At 37.2% G+C, this 22230-nt stretch overlaps 1 protein-coding gene across 2 annotated transcripts in view; it reads left to right on the top strand.

Annotated features, from left to right (window-relative positions):
• Positions 1-22230, top strand: part of ARHGAP25 (Rho GTPase activating protein 25) — a 100875-nt gene that overhangs the window by 29703 nt on the left and 48942 nt on the right. Inside the window, exons 1-2 of one of the 2 annotated variants that reach the window (XM_012539932.3) lie at positions 20565-20690; positions 20910-21109. In XM_012539932.3, the coding sequence (XP_012395386.1) occupies positions 20927-21109 (183 nt within the window). In that variant the 5' untranslated portion in view covers positions 20565-20690; positions 20910-20926. Of the gene's footprint in view, positions 1-20564; positions 20691-20909; positions 21110-22230 lie in introns of those variants that run through there. The other variant, XM_012539931.3, reaches the window with a different exon arrangement.

Genomic DNA, 22230 nt, shown 5'->3' with positions numbered 1-22230 from the left:
ACCTATTGAACAACAAGCACAGATTTTCCATGAGCTATTGTGGGAATGGGTCCCTTCTCTTTCTTCTAGTACTTCCATTTAGAACCTGTCTAACACATTTGGGAGATTCAGCATAACCTAGAAGGGAAACAAATTGAGTGGAGAGGAAAGAGTCATCATCCCCAAGGGACTGACCAATTAGAAAGGGAAAAAAGAAAAATCTGAGAGATGTCTGGGTCTTATTTTTCATTGCCAGGGCAGAACTTTTTCTGGATTAGTAGTGTTTTTTGTCCCCTCACTAAACTCTCCTGAGTCTTGACAGAGTTCAAATTTGGTTGACAGGAAGGAAGACTGATATGGTCTGGTTGTTCGTTGTGGCTTTTTCTTAGGGACCAAGACAATAGTCTGAGAGGAAAAGAGTGTAAGTGGAGATATCCAAATGAGAGAATAGCCCCCATAAATGGATCCAACCTTATATTCCCAGATGATCATTGACCCCATGATATGCACTTGTGCATACATGGGCCCTCCTACATTCCACTTGCCCTTATGTTTTCCTTGTTGAGTCACCAAACTTAAATCACGATAGGATATGCTATGTCACCCATAATGTTAATTTTGAAGATTCAAGAGAAGCAAGTCCGTGTATGGCAGCAGGATAGTGATGATGTGTGGCAAGTGATGAGAAAATTGGCCTCTGCAAACTAATTTCCCCAAACCAGGGTCATTTGGGTCATAAAACTCACAGATTAATAGTTCATAAAACTATTTACTTCTGAGACTCCAAAGTCATCTAGGTAAGTGGTCCTGAGATAAGCACTTTTTATTCCCTTCCTTTGCTTTATGCAAAGACTGGCTTCTCAGAGTTCCTTAAAAGTCCCAACCATTCCTGGGAGCATTTTACATTTCTTTCATAGTCCATATGGGCTAATATAATGTTAAGAACTTACCAGGGGTTCACTGAATTCTGACTAGTGACTTGAATCCTCAAAAATTCTTTGGAAAGAGAGCTCTACCATTTATTACCAAATAACACCGAGGCAGCTAGGTAGAGTGGTGGTTAGAGCACGAGGCCTGGAGTCATGTAGACATGAATTTAAACTCAGACACCAGCTGTGTGACCCTGAACAAGTCTGTCTGTCTCAGTTTTCCTTCTTTTAAAATGAAGATAAGAACATCTACTTCCAAAGATTGTTGTGAGAGTCAAAAGATAAAATGTTTGTGAAGTGATTAGGAGTTGTACTGTTCATTTCAGTTGCTTCAGAAAAGACTCAATAAAAAATTACTCTGAATTTAGTAAAACTTTTAAATAAATTTTTATTACCCATTAAAAAATCTATATACATTTAAAGAATAGTAATGCATAAATGTGTAAAACATATTAATTGTCTAATCTACAAAAGGCATGTTTGCTCATTTATGGGTTCATGATTTCTTATAATAATCACATATGATTTTCTGCCTTCCTCCCCCAACCTGGAGCAGGACATGGCCCCCAGGTTGGAATTAGCTGTTCTTCAGTTTTGAGGAAAGGATTTTGGTTAAAGTCTATGGTGATTTAACCTCAATTCTTATTCATTTTTTAGCCCTTCCATTTCACATAATTTAGAGGTGAAAATTACTTTAGAGATCACATATTCCACCCTCTCTCATTTATTCTTAAAATTGAAGTTTAAGTGTTATATTCAAGATCATAGAGTTACTAGAAAGTAGAATCTGAGCTTGAATCCATGTTCTCTGATTAAGAATTACCTCTTGGGTTTTAAAATCAACAAAAAAGAATATATTGATAAATTGAAAATAACCACAGGACCTCACAAATGGGCACACATACATTTTCAAACCAAGATTAAAAAAGAAGAATTGAAGAAAGGTAATTAATGAACATGAAAGGTAAAAGGTTAATGGGCCAGTGGAAAGTTGGACTTAAAATCAGAGACACTGATTTGGAATACTGGCTTTCCTAATTCTTAGCTGTGAGACTGTGAGACTCTATGAGTCTCAGGTTTGCCATCTTTAAACAGGGAATGATAATATATTTATTGCCTGTATCACATGGTTGTTTTTAGGAAAACACATTTCAAAATTATTTGGATTTAATGTGTAGAGCTAGAAGCAAAGCACAAAAATTGTAAAGAGACAAAATGAGGCTTGGTGTCAGGAAAACTTTAGAACAATTATAGTTATCTGGAAAGCAGAATGGCTATCTTAAAAGGTAGTGAATTTTCTCCTACTGGAAGTGTTCATGCAGAGACTAGATAGCTATTTGTCAAATTCTTTTGGAATTTGGAAATTCCTTTTCAAGCATAGGTTAGATTAGATAGGGACAAAGGTCCTTTTCAACTTTAAAATTCTGCAGCTCTATGAAATTGCACAAAACAAAACAACCTCCTTAAATATATAAATGTAAATTATAAATTATAAATAGTATTATTTATAAATTATAAATGATAGCCATAAATTATAAATTATACATAAATATAAATTATAAATAGGAAAATAAAACAGATTTGCAAAACAGGAACAGAGGAAGTCAGGAGTTACCCAATTTACATGAGACTATTAATGTTTAATGCCATAGATTATATCTTTTGAGAAATTTGTTTTTTCTTAACAGATTCAATGAAAATGTGAAATTTGGGGACTACACTTTTGTATAGACACAGAAATCTATTTGGTCTGGCAAATTAAACTTTGTTGAATAGTGCATAGTTTTATTTAGAGTTAGCATATAACAAGCATTTAATAATTGCTTGATGATTAAATGATAGAACCCAAATCCCCATGCTTAAAAGAAAGGTACTGTGAAAATCGACCTTTTTTTAAATTATAGCTTTTTATTTACAAGATATATGCATGGTTAATTTTTCAGCATTGACAATTGCAAAACTTTTTGTTCCAATTTTTCCCCTCCTTCCCCCCACCCCTTCCCCCAGATGGCAGGTTGACCAATACATGTTAAATATGTTAAAGTATAAGTTAAATACAACATATGTATACATGTCCCTACAGTTATTTTGCTGTACAAAAAGAATGAGACTTTGAAATAGTGTACAATTAACCTGTGAAGACTATGAACTGTCTTCAGGCAGACAAAAATAGAGGGATTGGGAATTCTATGTAATAGTTCATAGTCATCTCCCAGAGTTCTTTCCCTGGGTGTAGCTGATTCAATTCATTACTGCTCTATTGGAACTGATTTGGTTCATCTCATTGTTGAAGATGTCCAGGTCTATCAGAATTGATCATCTAGTGTTGTTGTTGAAGTATATAATGATCTCCTGGTCCTGCTCATTTCACTCAGCATCAGCTCATGTAAGTCTCTTCAGGCCTTTCAGAAGTCATCCTGCTGGTCATTTCTTACAGAACAATAATATTCCATAGTATTCATATATGATCATCATGTTTTAGAGCTTGAAGAAAGCCTGGATTCAATTTAGTGCAATCTTTTCACTTTATAGATGATGCAACTAAATTCCAAAGAGGGCCTTAGCCAAATAAGGTAGAGTTTAGACTTGAGTCTAATTCTCTTGCTTCCTAGACCTGTATTTCTTTTGCTTTGCTCATTCTCAATGTAGAGTTATAATCAAATCCTATGACTGGGTAGTTTCCATAGTGCTGGTTGAAATGAATCTCACAAAGTGCCTTGGCCAAAATAGTGATAGATTTTGTTCTTGAGTCCAGTTCTCTTAGTTCCTAGACCTGTATTTCCTATCCCGGTTTAGGAAAGCCAAGGAAGAGCTGGAGATAGGTCCTATGACTAGGAGGTGTCCATGGTGCTGGTTGAACTTTTTTCCCCATTTGGGAAGGAGTAAAACGGTATACGTGACATGTTACTGCATACATGTGGAATGCATATAGGTGCTTAGGCAAGTGATGTCATTGATATGGGAAATTCTTGATGTAGAAATATCCTTTACTCATGTAGATCAACAATTTGACCAATTCATAGTTTTAGAGAGTTTTCTGGTGGTACCAAAACATTAAGTGGCTTGCCCATGATCGCTAAAGCAGTATGTATTAATATCTGATACTTAGCATTTATAGAGTGCGAAACACTTTATATATGGTAAATTCTTTTATCTTCACTACAGCATTTTGAGGTAGAAACAGTCAAATTATTATCCTCATTTTATGGAAGAGAAAACTGAACCTGAGAGATGTTAAATCACTAGTCAAATTATTATCCTCATTTTATGGAAGGGGAAACTGAATCTGAGAGATGTTAAATCACTTATCTGAGATTAGACAGTAAGTATATAAATCAGGAACCGAATTTAGGTTTTATAGTTTGGAATTATAATATTTAGAGAGCAATAATTGCACAGATGGTATAACAAAAGGTTAAAGGGCTAGAGGTAGGAGTGTATCTTTGAAATGGGAGCAAAATCAAAACCAGAAGCTACAGTTACCAGAAGTGGGAGTGAGGGGAGGTGAGAAAGTTCTAGGGGAAAGTTCAAGCTGAAATACTCTGATATGTAGGTAGTAACAGGGTGTTGAATTTCACCAAGTTATTTTGAGTTCCCACATCTGATCTGTGGAGATGTTTCCGTTTTTATGTCTGGCCATGTGTGACTACACCCAACCTTTAGTTTCCTCTGAAACCTCTTTAAAGGGAAAATGCCCAATGAGAGCTGATGAGATCATCAAGAGAGAGAGCGTGTGTATATAGAGAAGAATAGGAGGCCTAGGGCATCTTTACAACTACACTGGGTCAAATTGCATAGGATGGAATATAATAGGAATAAATAGAACTTTTTCAGATGGAAATCGCCACCCCCCCTCCACTTTGATTTTTCAGATAAACTACTATTTAGCTTCTCTATCTTGAATTTATTATTCCATTTCAATCATCATCTTCATACTCTCGAATCCCTTATCTTACACAATCAGACCTCAGTTATTTCTACATTAGCACAAATGCAAATCACTGCCATCCCTCTTCCAGGGACATTTGCATTTAAACTAGAAGATCAGTTTTTGTACTGGAAACAACACTGGACTTGGAGGTCAGGTTTTATTGATTTTTTTGAACCTCAAGAAAAAAAAATTTAATATGTATCATCTCTATTCTATTTATTTCCAGATTTAGGTGGTGATAAGTATTGCTATGCCTGTATCTAAATCACTGATACTTAATGATAGCTCGATGGTATAGTACATAGAAAATTGGATTTTGAATAGAAGACTTGAGTTCAAAGGCAGCTTCAGAAACTTGCTAAATATGTGACTGAAAAAGTCACTTGATCTCTGTCAGCCTTGTGTTCATCATGTGTCAAATGTGGATAGTTGGAGTAGATGCCCATCAGTTGGAGATGGCTGAATAAATTATGGTATATCAATGTTATGGAATATTATTGTTCCGTAAGAAATAATCAGGAGGATGATTTTAGAGAAGCCTGGAGAGACCTACATGAACTGATGCTGAGTTAAATGAGCAGAACCAGGAGATCATTGTACATGAAACATCAATATTACACGACAATCAATTCTGATGAATGTAGCTCTTTCCAACAATGAGATGATTGATTCCAGTTCCAATGATCTTGTGATGAAGAGCGCCATCTTCACCCAGCAAGAGGACTGTGGGAACTGATGAGGATCACAACATAACATTCTCTTTTTGTTGTTGTTTGCTTGCATTTTGTTTTCTTACTCATTTACTTTCTTTTTTTTTCTGATTTCTCTTGTGCAGCAAGAGAATTATATAAATATGTTTTTACATATTGTATTTAACATATATTTTAACATGTTTAACATATATTGAATTTCTTGCCATCTAGGGGAGGGGGGGAAGGTGGAGAAAATCTGAAACACAAGGCTATGCAAGGGTCAATGTTGTCAAATTATCCATGCATATATTTTGAAAATAAAAAGCTTTATAAAACAATGTGGATAGTTGTTCTATCTCTCAGGATTGTTGAGGGGATAAAATAAGCTAATATTTGTAAAGCACTTGACAACACTTAAAATGCTACATAAATGTTTTATTGTTATTATTAATATATATATAGCCACAATTTCTCCCCTGAACTCAAATTCTGCATTACCCAGTTTGTTTGTTAATTATTAAAATTATTTTAAACTCAGTATTTCCAAAACACAACTCAATTTATTCCCTCCTATTCCAACCCATCTGTTTTACAAATTTCCCTATTTCTATTAAATACTCCATTCTTCATTTCTACCAGGTTCATAAGTTTGGCATTATCCTTGACTCCTCAACTCTCTGTCCTATCTGTGGGAGGCTGGGTCATCACTAATGGTCTTGACTCTTGTCTTGCCACTGAACTCTGACAACTGGAGAAAGGAGTGAAACTGATAACTTTGCCCAGTGCTGCCTCACTTAAATCCAATTTACTCTCAAGTTAAGACATTATCCTCATTATGTCATTGGTCTTCTTTGAGAACAAAGGACAAACAGCAACATTTACAATCAATTGCCAAATTTTGTTATTTTTACCTCCTCATCTCTTATTCAATACCCCCCTCTCTACTCACCCAACTTTCATCTTCGTTGTTAATTCTCTCTACATTACTTCAGTGGCCTCTTGATGGATTTCCCTGCTTCAAATCTCTCCATATTTCAGTCCCTTTTCCACATTGTTTTCAAAGTAGTTTTCCTTAGATGTAGATCTGACCATGTCACTCTTTTATTCAATAAGCTCCAATGTCTATCTATTGTCTCTTTTTATATATGTATATATTAAATTATTAATATAAATTAAATTATATATGTATATATGTATACATATATATACATATATATAAATATAAATTTTTTTGTTTAGCTTATAAAACATTACAGCCTTGTCTCAATTGATCTTTCCATTTCACATTGTACATTACTTCACCCAACTTACTCAGCAATCAAGACAAACTCACCTTCCTTCTGCTCCAGTGTTCCTTCTCATGTCTCTATGTGGCTGTCTCCTATTCCTTGAATGAGCTCCCTCCTCCCTTGATAGAATTTCTTTTTCCTTCAATGCAAAGCTCAAACACCACCTCTACAGGAAAGAATCCTCAATTGCTTGTACCTTTCTAAACTTCCTTGTATTTCTTTTCTTTGTAACATAAAAAATTATTCTGAATATACCTAAATATATTCTTGTTGTCTCCCCCACTAGAATATAAGTTCCCTGAGAGTCAGGATTATTTCATTTTGTTTATTTGTCTTCTCAGTGCCTAAGAACAGTGCCTGGCATAGTCACTACTTAATAAATACTTGCAGTTTGATTGACTGATGGATTGTTCTTGATTCTATCATTGTGTATTTGCAAATATCATTGACAAAAGCCAAATATTTAGTCAGAGTTTGGCATTTTTCTATTACTACACTACTCTCTCTACCTTGTCATTATTGGCTAGGACACCTATTATTAAAACAATTAATTTCTAATGAGTCCTGAAATGTAACTTTCATAGAAAAGAAAATGCTACCACCTGTTTGAGAAAAGGTTAATTTTAGGTAAAATACCACAGATGGGAATGATTAGTATTCTATTCTCATAGCACTTACCTTTGTTATCAGATAGCATGCTCAGGCAGGAGAAAAGAAGAGAGATAATAAATCTTTAAGGCAGCATGGATTTGGGGATGAGAGCATGGAGGTACCTGTGATACTATATTTCTCTTATAGGAGTAAATACTAGATCTGTAAGTAGAAGTCAGGGAAACAGTGTGGGTGATGGTTAGTATGTGTGAGATGATTCATGAGAAGAATAAATCTTAGAAAATCTTTTTATTAAGACTCAATATGAGGGAAACTTATTACATTACCTAAACTCTAGATTTCTATACAGACCTGGATAGGAAAATTACAAAACAAAACCCCAAAACAAAAAAACTGGGAAATCTCTGACAGTCATTCTATATTACAAAGTTGAACAATTAGCAAATAAATGAATTTATTCTGTTTGTATATATTATGATGATTCTTAATTTTAAAAAATATTTTATATTTTTTCCAAATTATATGTTAAAACAATTTTTAACTTTTAAAAAATGTTTGAGTTCTAAATTCTATCTGTTTCTTACTTCCCCCCTCCTTGAGATGGTAAGGAATCAGATATAGGTTATATATTTGCAGTCATGTAAAACATTTCCATATTAGTCATTTTGTATAAGAAGACTTGAATATAAAAAAAAATGAAAAAAAGAAAACAATATCATGGTTTACACTGTATTCAAACAAAATCATTTCTTTCTCTAGAGGTGGATAGTATGCTTCACCTTTAGTCCTTTGGGATTATCTTGGGTCATTGCTTCTCTAAGAATAGCTAAGTTATTTATAAGTCTTCATTATTTAACATTGCTATTACTATGTACAATTTTTTCCTGGTTATGCTCACTTCATTTTGAATCATCAATTTATATAAGTCTTTACAGGTTTTCCTGAAATCATCCTGCTGCTTATTTTTTACAGCACATTAATATTCAATCACAATCATATACTACAGCTTATTTATCCATTCTTCAGTTAGTTGATTGATCCATTCTTCAGGCATTCCTTTCAACTACTACCTCTTTGTAAAGGTGACACCAATAGAGCACCAACTGTTAGAACCTACCAAAATGAAAAAGCTTCAGATCTAGGGATGAACTGGGTGCTTGATGTCTAAATTTCAGCCAAAGGATTATTGCCAATGGGTAGGATGGTGGGTGTTGAATTTTTTACTTTTACTTTTATTTGTTTTGTCATAGTACCTAAGAAATACTAAATAGCAAAGGTAGTTGTAACAGCATCTCTGTTGTCACAAGCCCTTAAGATATTCAACTGATCAATTGCTATGGTAACCTCGATGCTTTGATTGTGGTTGGTGAAATTTGAAGGTGATCCATAATTCTTGGTATGAAATTGCAAAGGTTATTATAATTAAGGGAAATTCAAACACTTATTCATTTACATATAATTTACTGTTATTTGTAACAGATCATTTCTTTAGTTTTACAATTGATGAAAGATATGAAGAAAATATAAAGCTTTTCATTGGCCACAGCAAAATAAGGCCTGAAAGACTATCTTCCAATAAATTGTCTGTGTTAATGTTTGGAATAACATGAGGCCCTCACAAGCCTTTGAATAGTTCACAGAAGTTTTCACTATGTGCTAATGGACTTTTTCCCTTCCTGGACTTGGTCCCCACCCCCACCCAGATCTTGCTATGAAATTGATTCTGGTTAGCAGGGCAGGTAAGATGTGAGGCCTGTCCTCCAGGTGAGTGGGACTTTTTTATGCCTTAGGTGATTAGGGGATGGATTAAAGGAGGCAGAGGTCATTCAGATCCCAAGGAAAGCTTTGTTGATTTTTAGGCAAAATTAATCCTGATGGCTGGGAGGGAAGAAGTTGATCTAACCCATTTTGGGGGAGGATGTTGGAAGGGAAAGTATGGGCCCTATCCACATGTTGTGGGGAAACACAAGTAGTTATTAGTCCTATCACAAGCTAGTAAAACCTTAGCTAGTCCACTTGTTCAACTCTGGGATTAGAATGCAATAAAACCTCTTGGATTCTAAAATATTCAACAAAATTATTTATTTCACCTTGAAAAGCAGATTCAACATTGATTCAGCTGAGTGCTGTTCCCTTCATTCAATGCATCTTTTACAGAGGCAGCCCCCCAATCAGAGAAGTATATTAGTGGTTCAACACTGGCAATTCTATCAGACCCGAAGAGCAGGCTTTTGAAATCTAAGCTACCCAGGAAGGGATATCCGTTTTCCAGAGCAAGCAAATCCTGATAATAGCCTCCTCGTTCCTTTAAGGAGAAATCTCCCAGGCTATACAAAACAGGTGCTACTTCCCACATACACCCCCACCCTCCCCACAAAGACAAACTAGGGGCCCTAAGGTGGTCCAGTGGGTAAATGCTGGGCCTACAGTCAAGAAGACTGAGTGTAAAACTGACCATAGTCAGATAGTATTATCTGTAACGTGACACTGGGCAAGTGATTTAACCTCTGTCTCATTTTATTCACCTGTAAAATGGGAATAATAATAGTACATACCTCTCAGGGTTATTGTGAGGCTCAAATAAGATAATTATAAAGCATTTAGCACAATACCCATAGAAATATAAAACAAAACAAAACCCTCACCCCACCCCAAAAAACCCAACATCAAAATCATACAAGATTCCATGAAAAAGATGACACTGGCTCTAACTTTGATAATCCTCCCTGACCATTAATATTAAATAAGGTCTAAAATAGAACAAAAGTTGTGTTTTTTTAAACACTATTTTCATGGCGGATGTCCTGCACAGAAGCCTGATGGAAGAAGGATTTCCTGTAGATGTTGAGGAGATCCTCCAGATGTTTCTGTTGGCAGATGGTATGGTGCTGATTACATCAAGCCCCTGAATGATGGTAGAAACCTATTAAATGACATACATAATCACTCAAAAGTATATTCCACATAAGAAAAAAAACAAATGAAGAGTGAAGAATGAGTATTATAAAAGTATATTATGTAATTGTCTAGAAAACCCAAGGAACTAGATTTTCAGTGTGTGTATACATATACATGTATGTACACATACATAAATGCACATATATGTACACACACATATAAACATATGACAGGGAAACATGTGGCCACATTCCCTCTCTACAATATAGGAATTAAATAGCCAACCTGTAAATATACATAATATACATACACATCTGTGTTTACATGCATGTGGGTACATATAAACAGACATTCTCCCAATTGTGCCAGATATCTGAGAGCCACAGCACATACTAACTTCCAAAGCATTAAAACTGAAGGCGATGGAGAAGTACCTGCTGAGCGTGAGTAAGCTGCAATGTAAGACCACAAGGAATTTTGCAGAAGTGCAATAAAGGACCAGAGCTTTGTATTCCCGGAGATAAAAGATGGGTCACTTACGGGGTGAGAGTGAGAGATAAACAACCAACATTTCTCTTTACATGTCACTAGTGTGGTGAATAGAACCAACTCAAAATCAGCAATACCTGAGTTCAGATGTGGCCATAGACACTTACTAGCTATGTGACCCAATTGTACTCTGTTTGTCTTAGCTTCCTTCTCTGTAAAGGAGACATAACAATACTACCTACTTCCCAGGGTGCTGTGAGGATCAAATGAGATAATATTTGTAAAGCACTTAGTAAAGTGCCGGCACGTAGTTATTGCTGTTGTTAGTTATTGTTATTATTCTCTCCATTAATATAGTTATTGCTTGTTATTATTCTCTCCATTAATATAGTTATTGTTATTATTCTCTCCATTAATATCCATGCGTGTGAAGAGGCTTGAACTAGTGACCAAAGGAATGTCCACACCATATTGGATGGCTCCTTATAGGGGATTTATAGGAAGCCAAGCACATAATCAGAAGACATGGATAAGTTGCTCCGTGTATTGGAAAATCAAAATTAAAGTTAGTATTCCCACTAAAGAGATCAGAGACCCATTGAAGCATCGTTGACTTAAGAACACAAAATATCTTACCTAACACAAATGATTATGTGTAGTAGTAGATTGAATTTGAATTAATCATTATTCAGTCTAAAGCAAATTGCTCCCTACTTGTTATAATATTAATCTGTTAGGACTTTTTAGCTGAGGGAGATGGGGAACTCAATTGTGATTCCCAAACTAGCCAGTTTTTTGTTTTCACAGATAAAACTGATGAATTGTTACATTTCTACTTCATCATGAGGAAGAAAGTCTCTGAGGCAACTTAGAATAGGAAGCTGGGAAACGCTTAACATTCTGCAAGGTCCTTGTTATTACTATCAGCTTCCTGTTGTGTAGAGATAGGCAGAAAGAGCTGGGTTAAATGTTGCAACGGATGTTGACACTTGGGACACACATGCACATGCACCAGAAACACTGAGTTCTATGTTTTGTAGGGAAACTGAGGATTACATTTTGGGAAAACCAGGATTTAAATCTAAAAAGGAATGGAGGGCCTTCTGCTCCAGCATTTTCATTTTAGAAATGTATAAATTATGTATTTATTCAGTTAACACAAATAGTAAGTCAAGATTTGAACTCAGGGTTGTCTCCAAACCTAGCTCTTTATATTATATTTTTCTATCCTGCATATGGATGGTCTTAAAAGTTTATTGAATTATAGTAGATTATCTGTAAGTGGTACTAAAATGTAGTCTCAGACTAATGGAGTCCTGGATTCAGGTCCTTCCTCTGACCCATACTGGCTGTGTGAATTTGAGCAGGTCACCTGGATCTGTTAGTGCTCCCAGGTGGCTCTCTAAGATTGTAAGCAAATCAGTTACAAATCTCTGCTGATAGTATCAGTGCTTTTGTACTGGCTATGGGTATCTAGAATGCTCTCTTGCCCCATCTTTGCTTCCTGACATCTTCAAGACAGTTCAAATCCCAAAATTTACAAGAGGTCTTTCCAAGTCTTCCTCAAGTGCTAGAACTTTCCCTTTAGAGATTACTCTGCATATATTTTGTATGTTCCTATCTCTCCCTTATAATGTGATCCAGTTGAAGGCATGAACTACTTTGCTTTTTTGGGGGAAGAGTATTCCCAATGCTTATCAAACTATTCAGAACATAGTAAGCACTCAATAAATGCTTGTTAACTAATTGACTTGGAATTTCCTTACACTGATGAACCACCATTTCTATATATACTGGACCCATAGTCTTTTTTATTTTAATAATATTTTATTTTTTTCCCAATTATATTTAAAGTCAATTTTTAGCATTCATTTAAAAATTGACTTCCAAATTCTCTTTTCTTCCTACAATGATAAGCAATTTGGTATAGATAATATATATTCAATCATATGAAACATATTTCCATATTAGTCATGTTCTGAAAGAAGTAACAGATCAAAAGGGAAAAGATCAGGAAAAAATTAAGTGAAAAATAGCATGTTTTGATCTGCATTCAGAATCCACCAGTTCTTTCTCTGTATATATATATATATATATATATATATATATATATATATATAGCATTTTCATCATGAATCCTTTGGAATTCAGATTTACAGTCTTAAGGCCATATAAATTTTCTGAAGTTTCTAAAGGGAAAGGGAGAAACACATTGTATTATCACCTTTTTTGTGGGTGCAAATTAATAATATGCTAATAGCATTGTTGGTCTCTTCTCTGCATTTGTAGATTCAATTAACCAATTAGAATGTATTAAGGACCTACTATGTGGCAGGTACTGTGTCAGCTTTGCATGATTCAAATATAACTAATTGAAATAATTCCCCTCATAAGGAGCTTCCTTTACAGAGTGATGTCAATGGCTAGGGAAATGGATTGGGATTGGTTCAGCTCCTTATACATGCCTTCCCTTTTTAGAGAATTCTCCCTGGTGGGATGATAGAAAAAGATGAGCTCTCATAGCTATAACTTGGGCAAGATACATAACTGAAGACTCATAGCACTGACATAATTTTTTCAAAGTCATACAGATAGAAATTGGACCCATGTTTGGTATAGAGAGCTTCCAAGCATGGAAACTACCTCTCCAAATTCAGCTGACAGCTTCTCTACTTACAGTTTTATACACTCAAATATTGAGAGATTAGGGGACTAATCTCTGCGGGATCACTCAGATAGTTTGTGTCAGAAGCAGAACTTGAATCTAGGTCTTCCTGGCTTTGAGACCTGTTTTCCATCTACTCCATCTACAATTTGTCAGGATTCAGACCCAAGACTTCAAGAGTTCTTTGACCACATATCAGGACCTTTCCTCTGTATCACTTTCTTTCCCCAGAGGGAATACTAAGTGTGCTTAGCTGATAAAGCCAGTAAGTAGGATTGTTAGCTGGGCCAACCTTCTGGCCAACACTAAGGTGTTAGCGCTCTGTGTTTGCTTTGGGAGATAGGACATTCCTCTGCTATTCCACTCAGCCAATGTGTGAAATTGTATTTATACATTTATAATTGTATTTACATTTGTATACATTTATAATTGTATTTATAATTTATATTTATACAAAGCCATCCATTCAATGATCAGAGGATCACAGGACTTAGATTGTTGACATCATTTAATAGATTAAGAAACAGACTTAGAGAGGAAAGTGAGCTGATCATAAGGACACAAAGCTAAATAAATTGCAGTTATTTTAAATGGAATTTCTATAGCTATTTTAAAGAACATTGCAAAAGTGGATATTCAGATCCTGTTCTGGACAAGTCACTTAATCCTGTTTACCTCAGTTTCTTCATCTATAAAATGATCTGGAGAAGGAAATAGCAAACTACTCTAATATCTTTACCAAAAAAATCTGAAATGGGGTCATGAGGAACCTGAGACAACTGACAACTGGACAAATATCTATTTTTTATCTCTCTCTCTCTCCCCCTTTCCTCCCCCCCTCTCCTTCTTTTTCTTCCTCTCCCTCTACCTCTCTCTCCTTTCTTCCTCCTCTCTCTGCTCTCTCTGTTCTTTCTCTTTCTTTCCTTTTTCTCTCTTTCTCTGTGACTCTCTCTCTTTCTCTGTGACTCTCTCTCTCTCTCTTTCTCTCTCTCCCTCCTTTCTTCCTCCTCTCTCTGCTCTCTCTCTTTCTTTCTTTTATCTCTTTCTCTGTGACTCTCTTTCTCTCCCCTCTGTTCTCTCTCTGTTTTCTCTTTCTTTCTCTGATTCTCTCTCTCTCTCTCTGTTCCTTCCTAATGTACAAATAAGTAAGCACAGTTAGTCTTCCTGATTCCCTCAGGCCACATTAGCCTTTTGATGTAGGCTACATGTCAATATTAATTAAGAGCTTAGGCTAGATGCTCTGTCAAGCATCATCCGTTTACCAAATATGGCTATTCCTCTTGGTCTATTCACACAGCCACTGTTTGTAGGGTTGAGGTTAAAGTACATCTTGTGTGGTTTTAATTAACTTATTTGTTTATTTTTTCTAGAGCCTGATGATTGCCAGGTGCATTCTGGGTGGAAAAAATAGCATGCTGTTGTTTGTGCAGGATACTGAGGGAAGAGAGGTGGTGATATTGAGATAGAGGTGTCATTTTTTTTAATTTATGACCTAAGCAGATGAAGGATGAGGGAACCTTTCTTACAACTCCATCCCATAATAATTGATATCTTTTTTATCTGAGACTACATAGAGTTTATTGTCTAAAGCAGGAACTCTTAACCTTTTTTCATGGGCAGTCATTCTGGTAAAGCCAATGGACCCTCTTCTCAGAATAGTATTTTTAAATGCCTAAAATATTTAGGATTACAAAGGAAACCAACAATATTAATATATACATATATATCCCATCTATATTCATAGACACAGATGATTAGATTCTCTGGAGTCTATGGACCTAAAGGTTAACAACCCTTATTTTAGTCACCCTTGGACATAAGACAGCTGGTGGCCCAATGGATAGAGTGCTGGACCTAGAAAACTTGAGTTCAAATCCAGCCTCAGATACTTTATTAGCTGTATGAAAACGGGTCAGGCACATAACCTTTGTTTGCCTTACTTTCCTCAACCACAAAATGAAGATAATAATAATATCTTCATCAAAGGGTTGTTTTGAGAATTAAATGACATTTGTTTCAAAAAATCACTGAGAATAGTGTCTAGCTCATAGGAGGTATAGCAAAAATGCTTATTCTCTTCCTTTCTAGCATTCATTGAATATTAGCATCAGTGGCCTAGTGTTATTTATCTTTTTAAGGACATTTATCCCTAGAAGACAAGCACTTTTTGGCAAAGATTGTGCATAATGAAAGCTGTTCTCCCCATTCATGATAATATATTCTAAAGAAATAATGAAAATCTTCTAAATGGATTTTATTATTTTTTTAGCTTTATAAAAATTTTTTTGGGTACTTTGGTATGTTAAATATTGTTAACATGTATTTGGGGAAAAATAAAATATTATTTAAAAAACAAGGAAAATTCCATTTACCTAAGGGAATGAAAGATGCTTATTAGAACTGGTCATCAATACATATATATTAGACAGATCCTGTCAATGGACAATGAACTGGGCACAGAATGGAGCAGGAGGCTGGATTGCCTTTAAGATCTGCACACAGTTTTTAATGACCCAAGCTCCTTTTGAAAATAAAAAATTATCTTAATACTAAGGTTCTTCCGTTGATGTTGTATCATTCTAAGTCATGGAATAGCATAGTTGCCAAAGAACTGAAGTTGACAATGACCTAAAGGTTAATGGAGTAGAGCGCGGTGGGTGTGAGCAAACTGCAACAGATTAGAAATGAGGAATTATATTGGAGAAGTGATGTAAAAGATACCATGAGAGAAACATATGACTGAAAAAAAAGATAGGGACTAGTCATATAGTGAGAGTGAGAGATAGTTAATGGATAGCCTTTCTGCTCTACTCGTAACCCCGCAGTGTGATGACGTTGTATCCTCAGCAAGCTGGCTGGACTCCCTCCCCAGGTGAATCCTGGGATTTATAGCTCAACTGGAGCTTAGATTTTATCTAATACAACTGCTTCATTTTGCAAATAAGAAAAATGAGACCCAGAGAACTTGTTGCTCTTCTAAGATCATATCAATAATAAATGAAACCTAGTCCTCTTAGTTCCAAATATGGCACTCTTTCTAGGGATGGGGTAGATTTCTTGCAAGTTGATGAGGTTCCTAGATTAGGGGGATTCTGTATGTTTGTGGTACAGTGGATAGAGTGCCAGGTGTGGAGTTGGAAAGACCTGAGTTGAAATTCTGGCCTCAGACACTTATCTGAATCTGAATCTGAGCAAGTCACTTAACTCTGCTTGCCTCAGTTTCCTCTTCTGTAAAATGATTTGGAGAAAGAAACTGCAAACCACTTCAGTACCTTTGCCCCAAGCCCCAAAATGGAGTCATGATGTGACTGTATGACAACATGCTTATTCTCCAGATACTTGGGTACAGAGCTCATCCCCCTACAAATCTTCCCTCCTTTGGGTTAATCATTTCCAGTCCCTTAAAGAGAGGCTCAGAAAAGAGCAGTTGTGGACATAAACTGATTATATGTGAATAGAATAGGGGGATGTAAGAGTGGAGAGGAAGAGAAAGAGGGGAAATCCCTCCACTTCTGATTTCTCAAGTGGTGAAGGTGGTAGTGACTGGCAGCCCAGCCAAATTAGCTTTCTTTTTGATGGCTGCCTAATTGGGGTCAGGGCCCCCCTTTTATCATATGACTAATTACCAGTTACTGAGTGGTTTCATGTCTATGACTAGTCCCCCTTCCTCATTTTTAGGATTTGACTCATCTGTCTATACAGAATTTCTCCCTGAAGTGTGCATGTATTATCGAATTGTACATCTGGGAGGCACCTTGGAAATCATTTAGCCTGTCCTCTTAATTTTATAGAAAAGGAAACTGAATATCAGAGAAGGGAAGTGATTCATCCAGCATTACATAGCTAGTAATGGCATATTTGGGAGGTACCAAGAGCTATGGATTTGGATTTGAATTCTTCTCTTCTACTAGCTGATGGTGTGACTCTGCCCAGTCAACCTGCCTTTCTGGGTCTCACTTTCCTCATCTATAAAACAAAAGCATTGAAAGAGATGACTCTGAGCTTCCTTCTAGTTCTAAATCCTGTGAATTGAACCCCGGACTTCCTAGGACAGACAGCCTTCTTTTCCTAAAGTACACCATTATGGCCTCTTCTTTATGATTCTGCCTCTCCTTTGGTTCCACAGTGAACCCAGGGAAGGCCTATTGACTTCATGAGGGCTTGGGCAAGGGTGTGTTTACCTCTCTACTCTGCATGTTATCAGTCTAATTTAAACTTTACTCCCAAAAGGCAGGAAATATGCCAGGATCTGTACAATGATTGGCACTGGATCAAAGTTTATCACTATGTCTGTTTTTGTTTTCAGGAAAAAAAAAAACCATTACTAACAATGACATATGTTCCTATGAGCTTGCTCTTATAAGTCAAGGGGGACGACCTTGAAGCAGAAAATTTGCCAAATGAAACTAAAAGGGAAAAATTAACAAAGCAAAGTACATAAATGAAACCCAGAAGCTTATTGGAGTCTAGCGTCTATCATCTCAGTGGACTAGAGTCATTTATTCCTGAATGAATCCCAGGTTTATAAAGGTCAGGGTCGTTGTTTTCTTGTCTTCAATCATAGGATCATAGGTTGTAGGGTTGAAAGGAACCTTAGCCATCATTTAGTCCAATCTCTCCATTTTACAGATGAGGAAACTGAGGATCAAAGAGGGAAGTGATAAGAGGGAAGTAGGTGGCTCAATGGATAGAGCACTGGGCCTTATCTGAGTTCAAATTTGGCCTCAAATACTGACCACTATGTGACTTTGGGCAAGTGACTTAACCTTGCTTGCCTCAGTTTCCTCATCTGTAAAATTAATTGGAGAAGGAAATGTCAAACCACTGCAATGTTTTTGACAAGAGAACCTCAAATATGGTCATGGAATCTGAAAATTCTCAACAGCAAAAATGTGTGGTTTTTTTTTTGATCCCTTAGTAGGAAGATGGTATCAACACAGAAAACTATAATGAATAATGTTATGTGATAAATACATTAAAGAGGTAAAAAAACAAAGTGCTAAGTGAAGTCCAAAAGGACTGTCCAGGAGCTTAACCAATCTTCATGGAAGAGGGAGAACTTGAGCTATCTCTGGCACATAGTAGGCCCTTAATAAATATTTATTCTTATTATTTAAGGGTTCTGACCTCATTTCTAAAATATATGAAGAATTGATTCAAATTTATAAGAATTCAAATCATTCTCCAGCTGATAAATGGTCAAAGGATATGAACAGACAATTTTCAGATGAAGAAATTGAAATCATTTCTAGTCATATGAAAAGGTGCTCTAAATCACTATTGATCAGAGAAATGCAAATTAACACAACTCTGAGATACCACTACACACCTTAAATTGGCTAGGATGACAGGAAAAGATAATGACGAATGTTTGAGGGGAAACTGGAATACTAATACATTGTTGGTAGAATTGTGAATGGATCCAACCATTCTGGAGAGCAATTTGGAACTATGCTCAAAGGGCTATAAAACTGTACATATCCTTTGATCCAGCAGTGTTTCTACTGGGCTTATATCCCAAAGAGATTTTAAAGGAGGAAAAGGGACCCATATGTACAAAAATGTCTGTGGCAGCCCCTTCTGTAGTGGCCAGAAACTGGAAATTGAGTGGATGCCCATCAATTGAAGAATGGCTGAATAAGTTATGGTAAATTAATGTTATGGAATATTATTGTTCTGTGAGAAACAATCAGTAGGATGATAGCAGAGAGGCCTGGAGAGACTTACATGAACTGATGCTGAGTTAAATGAACAGATCATTGTACATGATATCACCAAGACTATACTATGATCAATTCTGACGGACGTGGCTCTTCAACAATGAGATGATTGAAGCCTGTTCCAATGATCTTGAGATGAAGAGAGCCATAAGAGGGAGGACTGTGTGAACTGAGGGTAGATCACAACATAGCATTCTCACTCTTTTTGTTGTGATTTGTTTGCATTTTATTTTGTTTCTCATTTTTTTCCTTTTTGACCTGATTTTTCTTGTGCAGTAAGATAATTGTATAAATATGTATCCCTATATTGGATTTAACATATATTTTTACCATGTTTAACACATATTGGATTGCTTGCCATCTAGGGGAGGGGTAGGGAGAAAGGAGGGAAAAATTGGAACACAAGGTTTTGCAAGGGTCAATATTGAAAAATTGTCCTTGCATATGTTTTGAAAATAAAACCTTTGATAAAAAATAAAAAAAACCAAAATTAAAACAAAACAAAGCAAATTAAAAAATATTTATTGATCAGTTGACTGAAGGAGGGATAGGAATTCTAAAATTGAAAAGTTAGAAGGAGGCCTTCTCAGACATAGGGAGCAATATGTAGGATATAGGTGGGGATAGTGAATAGTCTAGTTTGGTCGGAATATGAAGTGCACTGAGGGGAGTACCATGAAATAAGATCAGGGACAGTTAGGGGGCACAGGGGAAAGAAAATTGGGTCTGGAGTCAGGAGGCTCTGAGTTGGACTTCAACTCAGATAGTTGATACTTACAAGTTATATGACTTTGAGAAAGTCACTCAACCCTGATTGCCTTGTAAAATTAATACATTAAAAAATGAAAAAAAAATGAAAACCCAAACCAAGATCATAAAACAGGGCAGAGAGCAGATTGAAGGCCGAAGTGTTGAAATTTTCGAAGATTTTTGATCTCTGCATGAGAAAGAACACTCCAGCAGGGGTGTGAAACACAGGTGGGAGGAGGGTGACCTCCTGGAACTGGAAGCCTGTCAGTAGGCAACTGTATAGCCTTCCAGGCGTGGGCATGGGTGCCCTCCCCCATCACTGAGGCAGCCCCGGGCCTCATCCTTAGGGGCACTTTTCTAGGCCCTTTCAGGAGTCACACAGTTTCCTTGCATTAGCTTTTTTGGGCTGCGGCCAAGCGAATGGGTTCTCCTGCTGGGGAAGGGTTCTGGGGTGATGGCAAGGTTAGAGCCCCTTGTTCCTCTGTGGAGCCGCTTGATCTGGACGGATGCCAGGGCTGCTTCCAGCTGCCTTCCCAGCTGTTGCATGGGGCTCACCCCTAGCCGGCCCTCCCAGCAAAGTTTTGGGTTTTTTTTTCTCTTGTCAGATATTCACTCCCACGCAGGAAAAAGGAAGCATCTTTTGTCAAATGCTGTGGCCACTTCCTTTTCAAAAGCCTCCAGCCAGCCTTGCATTCTGCAGACCAATCCGGCTGTGATCGGTACTCTAGGACCTGAGGTGGTTTTTTGTTTTTAAGCTTTAGCCTTGGATCAACTCCTTCTTTAACTCCGTCCCTCCCCCTACCCCAGCTAGCCCCCCGGCGCCACGGGACCTCAGGCCCGATCCAGACCGGGGTCAGACGGCCCGGCCGCCCTCCCTCCCTGCTCCTGCCCCGCTGGCCCCGAGCACTGTTCTTCGTGTCCTTCTCTCAGACCGCCTCTCTGTTGCTCTCTCTAGCTCGGTCAAGGAGTGTGATGACTGGAGAGCAGATGGCTTCCTTCCATCAGCCATCACCCCCCAGTGCCCTGGAGCGGCCTCTGAAGATCGGCTGGCTGAAGAAGCAGCGGTCCATAGTGAAGAACTGGCAGCAGAGATACTTTGTGTTAAAAGGCCAACAGCTGTTCTACTACAAGGAGGAAGAGGATGCTAAGCCTCAGGTATGATCCTGGGGTTCGGCAGGGAGACAAGGGTGGAAGGCACGGGTGACCGAGTACAGCACGGAGGCTCTTACGCTCAGACCCAAAATCCTGGACGAAATTCACTCCCCCTTCCCATTTCCCAGATTTGTAAACTGAAGTACAAAGAGGAAAAGTGACTTATGCCATGAAGGGAAGGGAAGCGTTTTATGAAGCACCTACTGTGTGCTCTTATTCTCATTTTATAGTACTTAGCATAGTGCTTGGGACGTAGTGGGTGCTTAACGAATATTTACTGATTGAGACAGAAGTTAGATGGCTGACCCAGAGTCAGACAGTTATTAAGTGTGTGAGACCACATTTGAACTCAGGACTTCCTTACATTTTTTGCCATTCGGAAGCAAGGAGAAACACCAGGATGAAAGTTTGGGAGCTTCTAACCACAGCTTTGAGGGGCTTAATATGATGGCGGAAGAGAACTTGGCCGCATAGGAGTTTGAGCTGGATGGGCCCTTAAAGATAGTTTAATCCAGGGGTCCTCAAACTTCGGCCCACGGGCCAGATTCAGACGATTATCTCACTAACCCAGGGCTATGAAGTTTCTTTATTTAAAGGCCCACAAAACAAAGTTTTTGTTTTTACTATAGTCCGGCCCTCCAACAGTCTCAGGGACATTGAACTGGCCCCCTATTTAAAAAGTTTGAGGACCCCTGAGTCATGGATTCTTAATTGGGGGACAATGAACTAAAAAATACACAGAGATGCTTTCCTTTGTAATGTGATTTTATTTTGTGTCTTTAAACCACCTTCTGAGAAAGGATCCATAGGCTCCACCAGACAACTCACAGGGTCCATAAAACAAAAAGGATTAAGTACCCCAATCCTGTTTAATTCCCTTATTTTACAGAGAAGGAAATAGACTCATCGAAGGGGAAGCCTGAAATCACAAGGATAGTAATAGAAATAGGATTAAAACCAAAGCTTCATGACTTCAGCCTACTTATCTTTCTTTAACTCCCACATTGTTAGCTGATGGATGTGGGTGGGAGGAGTTTAGATTTTTTTTTAAGGTTTTTAGGTTTTGATCTTTGATCTTTGACCATACCTTTGACATTTACTCCGTACCTTTTAGCAGCCACTGT

The sequence above is a fragment of the Sarcophilus harrisii genome, chromosome 2 (genome assembly GCF_902635505.1).
Source record: "Sarcophilus harrisii chromosome 2, mSarHar1.11, whole genome shotgun sequence".
In the NCBI taxonomy this organism is placed as follows: domain Eukaryota; kingdom Metazoa; phylum Chordata; class Mammalia; order Dasyuromorphia; family Dasyuridae; genus Sarcophilus; species Sarcophilus harrisii.
This window is presented reverse-complemented; position numbering and strand designations above follow the sequence as displayed.